This window comes from Pterocles gutturalis, unplaced genomic scaffold, assembly GCF_000699245.1.
Source record: "Pterocles gutturalis isolate BGI_N339 unplaced genomic scaffold, ASM69924v1 scaffold46040, whole genome shotgun sequence".
Taxonomy (NCBI): Eukaryota; Metazoa; Chordata; class Aves; order Pterocliformes; family Pteroclidae; genus Pterocles; species Pterocles gutturalis.
Genome location: NW_010142505.1, coordinates 1,644 through 6,832, shown reverse-complemented (window position 1 = coordinate 6,832; position 5,189 = coordinate 1,644). Strand labels below are relative to the sequence as shown.

The following is a 5,189-nucleotide window of genomic DNA, read 5'->3' as shown; positions in this document are numbered from 1 at the left end:
CCATCCCTGGAGGTGTCCAAGAAACATGTTACTGTGGGGCTTGGGGACATGGTTGGGTGGGGTTGGGTTGACGGTTGGGCTTGATGATCCTGGAGGTCTTCTCCAACCTTTGTGATTCGATGATTTGATCATTCAGTGGCTTTGGAATAAGCTCAAATTCAGGGCAGCGACCAGCTGGTTTTGCCCCTGTGACCAGCTGGTGGATATTTTTGCGTGTCTCACGGGCAGCTCTATACGTATTCACTGTGAATGCAGCACTTAATATCCTTCCTTTGGTGGTAGGGGAGGGTTTTGGGGACAGATTGTGATAATCAGAACCTCTTTGCTTCTCACGACAAAAGCACCCGCCCGCGAAGAGCTCTTTCCTCCCCGTGTTTTAATCCCACCCAGCCAGGATTCCTCGCAGCTCGTTGAAATTCAGCCTCTGCGATCGGTTTGACGAAGCGCGTCTCGTTTGTGTTTCAGGAGCCTTGTCCTAAGAAAGCCACGTTGGCTAAAGTCGTCCCGACCCCAAATAACGGATCGGCGGAGCTCGTGCCGCTCCACAGAGACCAGGTGAGGGTGTGGCTGCGGGGAGTCGCTTGTCACACGCCGCATCGTGCCGTTTATTAGCTTTTAGCTTAATTAGGGAAAAATCAGCTGCAACCAGTTCAAAGTGGGGATGTTAGAGACAGCACGCTGTTTCCTGCTGCGTGTACGACAAGCAGAACCATAAAATAACAAAAAATATAAGAAATTTGGGTTTCTTTCCTTCTTCAGCTGTATTATTTATGGAGCCAAGCCTCCGGTGTGCGTTCAGCTGGTTGTTTTCTTTCTCTCTCTCTACAGGGTGACGATGGGCAGGAAGCTCTTTCCTTTGAGTTTCAAAAAATTAAATATTCCTATGAGCTAGACGGCAAGAAACAGTTTCTCCCCGTAGCTTTCCCCGTGGAACATCCCCTTTGTTACTACCAGAACGCCCGAGGCTATCAGGAGGACAAAGATATCCGAGCGGCCGAGAAGAAATACGGCACAAACAAGTGAGTTTTCCGGGCGCGGAAATCTCTTCGCCAAAATATCTCCATTTGTCGACGCTGCTGAGCCACAGCCCTGTTCCTATTTTTTTTTTTTGCTTTTCAATTACTCCCACCGCTTGCTTCAAATTCCTTCAAGCACCAAGAAAAATCTCAAACCAAGAGATTTTCTCCAGGGTGGGCTATCGATGGAAATGAATTGCACATAATAAATTAAAAAATTTCCAAGGAATTGGAAAGGGGGAGGTTGTGGATATTCTGTCTGACACCAGCAGCTGCGGGTGGTTTTTGCGTTGCGTTCTTGCTGAAAATTTGGAATATTTCAGTTAATAAATATTTGATTCTTTCCCAGGGCTGAGATGGTGGTGCCGGAGTTCTTGGAACTCTTTAAAGAAAGAGCCACAGCTCCGTTCTTCGTCTTTCAGGTAAAATGAACAAACAGAGCTGTAAACACTTCTCCCCGCTAAAAAAGGAGAAAATTCCTTACAACCGTGGCTCGAGAGCGATAAATCCGCTGTCAGCTTTCGAAACTCAACGCTAGATGCTGGTTTTATTTTTTGATACTGATTTTAATTCTTGGAGTGACCCTAATGAGTCACTGTGATTATTTTTTTTTTTTTCAGGGTCTTTTTTTCTGGTTTTCTACAATTAAATATGGACCAAGCTAGATGAAAATTTAAAAAAAAAAAAATAATAAATAAAACCACTAAAAATTGAAGGTTTTTGTAATCTGAGGGAGGTTAGAATAACGTTGCCGTCGTGTTCTCGCCGCAGGTGTTCTGCGTGGGTCTGTGGTGCCTGGATGAGTACTGGTATTACAGCGTCTTCACCCTCTCCATGCTGGTTGCTTTTGAAGCTTCTCTGGTCCAGCAGCAAATGAGGAACATGTCGGAGATTCGAAAAATGGGCAACAAGCCCTACATGATCCAGGTAGCCCGAACCAGAGAGGATTCTCTGTAGAGTTTTCGGTGCTGCTGTCATTCAGCTCCTTTTTCTTTTCCTTTTTCCCTTCCTTTTCCTCCGATCGTTTTCCGACACATTCAGCGCTTCTTAAAGTTTATTTTTTTTTTCCTACAGGTTTACCGAAACCGCAAGTGGCGCCCCATTTCCAGTGACGAGATTATCCCGGGAGATATCGTTTCCATTGGTATTGACTTGATGGTTGGAATTAAATTTGAATTAAGCATAAAAATCTAACGGTCGGGTGCTTTTGAGGACTTTGGTGTCACAATTCAGGGGTCCAAGAGGTTAATCTTTGGGCTCTCCCTTTTAAGGTTGGAGCCTGAACGACAACGAGAACTAAATAATTTGATTTTAAACTTTCCTGGTCTTGCTAGAGACCTAATAACTTTTAATAAGCTTTAGGAATATCCTGTATCTCCTAAAAACCTTGCCAAAGCTTTAGGAACCTCCCTTGTTTCCTAAAAACCTTCCCGGAGCTTTAGGGATCTCCTGTGTCTCCTAAAAACCTTCCCGAAGCTTGAGGAACCTCCCGTGTCTCCTAAAAACCTTCCTGAAGCTTTCGGAATCTCCCCTAAAAACCTTCCCGAAGCTTTAGGAACCTCCTGTGTCTCCTAAAAACCTTCCCGAAGCTTTAGGAACCTCTTGTGTCTCCTAAAAACCTTCCCGAAGCTTTCGGAATCTCCCCTAAAAACCTTCCCGAAGATTTAGGAACCTCCCCTGTCTCCTAAAAACCTTCCCGAAGCTTTAGGAACCTCCCCTGTCTCCTAAAAACCTTCCCGAAGCTTTCGGAATCTCCCGTATATCGATTTTCCCGTATAACGATTTTTTTTCCAGGCCGATCCCCGCACGAGAATCTGGTGCCGTGCGACGTGCTGCTGTTACGCGGAAGGTGCATCGTGGACGAAGCTATGCTGACGGGAGAGTCCGTGCCGCAAATGAAGGTCTGTGAAACCTGGAAAAAAGCAAAAAAAAAAAATACTCCAGCCGCCGCGGCGGTGTTTGCGATTGCAAATGAATCTCTTTGCGCCAGCGCCGGGCTGAGGAACCCGGGCTGTTTGTTAGCGGCTCCGTATCCGCGACGGATGAGCGCTGGGAAATGGGAAACAGAAATTTCCGCGTTTTCTGGCCGTGGGTCTGAACTTCCATCGTGCAGGGACGGCATCGCCCTCCTCCACATTCCCCAGTCTGGATTCCTTTGGCTGGGTAGAGGTGGGAGGAGAAACAAGTGTAAAATAATTCCAAAAAACCTCATTTTTCCTTTTTTTTTTTTTTTTTTTTTTTTCTGTGCCAGTGGGTGACTTAAAAAATGAGGAAATAATCCCTGCGGAGCCTCTCTTGCTGAATTCAGGCTGCCAAGGGTGAACTAATCCCCCCAAAACTAGAATTTCCCCTGATTTGATCTCTGAACGCATCGATCAGGAGCTGAATGACATGTTGAGGTCTAGATGAAGCTCAGAGCATCTGAAAATAAAAAAAAATATTTGAAGTTTCCTTGTTTCCAGCGGTGTTTCTGAGCCTGAACTCTCCTGCAGGAGCCCGTGGAGGATCTGAGTCCGGACCACGTCCTGGACATGCAGACAGATTCCCGTTTACACGTCATCTTTGGGGGAACCAAAGTGGTGCAGCACATCCCGCCGCAGAAAGCCAGCACGGGATTGAAACGTAGGTTCCTACCCAAATTCCCTCGGAAAAGGCGTCTCGTGCGCTCACAGATTTTTTTTTTTCAAGGCTCGATCCAACTTTCGGATGGCGTTCGTGAGTCCGTCTCCTTGGCCCCGTCGCTGATTTTTTAAATTTTGATTATTGGGATATTTTATTAAAGTTGATTTTGTCCCTTTGGGAGCGAGAGGAGGGTGCAGCTTCCAGCGTATTCTCTCTGTCCTAAACTTATAAAATTTTGATGCTGAATTTACCGGTTTTTCTTCCAGCTGTCGATAACGGGTGCGTGGCGTACGCTCTGCGGACCGGCTTCAACACCTCCCAGGTAAGACGCGAATGTCCCGTCTCGCCTCTCTCTTGGCGAAATCCTCATGGGGGGGATGTAAATGATTCTTTGTTCGGGAGAGGAAGAAATAAGATTGGATTCTTCTTTGGGTGTCAAATAAATCATCCAACGTTTGATGCAGAAGCCTGAGAGTCACAATTCAGGATCACTGTCGTGACTGGCCGCGTTCCTGCGTCTCCCAGGTTTTGTAATTATAATTTTTTTTGTGAAAGAGCGTTTGAGGGTGTTTGTAGAGCTTGGAGATGTGAACGGGAGCTTTTTCCATTTGAAAATTGAAGATTGCTTCAAAAAAAAAAATTATTTAGGAACAGGTTTGGGTGTTTTTAACAGATAAATGAGAATAAATTTCAGGCTCCTCCACCAAAACACCAGTCTGTCATTTAAAAATTGGGTTTCCTATGGATTTTTAACAAGCGACTGCATGCCGCAGAGCTTCGCTTCTTGCACTGAAGGCTGTTCTTCTCAGGGGAAATTACTCCGTACAATCCTCTTTGGGGTGAAGAGAGTGACAGCCAATAACTTAGAGACCTTCATTTTCATCCTCTTCCTGCTGGTCTTTGCCGTTGCTGCCGCCGCATACGTCTGGATCGAAGGTGAGATTTTTTTATTTTTTTTTTCCTTGCTTCTTCCAGGTCTCTACACACAGGATTTAGCCCCCAAAAAACCCAAAAACTTGTGGGTGTGGTGGGTTAGCCCTTGGCTCGGGGCCAAACCACACACACCCGCTCACACAGTTCCCACCCCCACCCAATGATAGGGGAGAGAATAAAAGGGGTAAATGGGAAAGAGGACTCGTGGGTTGAGATAAGGACAATTTAATAACTAAACTACAATAATATTAAAAACAATACTATATACAAACATACAAATGAGTGATACACAGTGACACTGCCCTCCCCACCCGATGACCAAAAGCCCAGCCCGCTCCGGGCCAGCGATTCCAGCGGAGGGGGAAGAATGAGTGACACACAGTGATACTGCCCCCCCCTGCTCGATGACCAAAGGCTCAGCCTGTTGCTGGCTAACGATCCCAGAATTACACTCACGATTCCCCCAGATGGGGGGTGCATCGCTCCCGGAGGCACTCACGGAACAGAGATAACAGTCCCAGCGTCCCGGACCGAGAGCTGACCGGAGTGAGGGGAAAACGACCACCTGGCCACAGCTAACGATCCCCAGAGCTACACTCACGATTCCCCCAAACGGGG

The 5,189-nt window shown here is 46.6% G+C and overlaps 1 protein-coding gene across 1 annotated transcript in view; it reads left to right on the top strand.

Annotated features, from left to right (window-relative positions):
- Nucleotides 1-421: 421 nt before the first annotated feature.
- The window catches only part of LOC104469749 (manganese-transporting ATPase 13A1-like), a gene marked incomplete at both ends in the record, with an annotated part of 5,672 nt that continues 904 nt past the window's right edge, over nt 422-5,189 (top strand). Inside the window, 9 exons of the mRNA XM_010084382.1 lie at nt 422-555; nt 829-1,019; nt 1,366-1,438; nt 1,788-1,943; nt 2,091-2,160; nt 2,811-2,917; nt 3,509-3,638; nt 3,905-3,960; nt 4,448-4,574. Coding sequence (XP_010082684.1) covers nt 422-555; nt 829-1,019; nt 1,366-1,438; nt 1,788-1,943; nt 2,091-2,160; nt 2,811-2,917; nt 3,509-3,638; nt 3,905-3,960; nt 4,448-4,574 — 1,044 coding nt within the window. The remainder of the gene's footprint in view (nt 556-828; nt 1,020-1,365; nt 1,439-1,787; nt 1,944-2,090; nt 2,161-2,810; nt 2,918-3,508; nt 3,639-3,904; nt 3,961-4,447; nt 4,575-5,189) is intronic.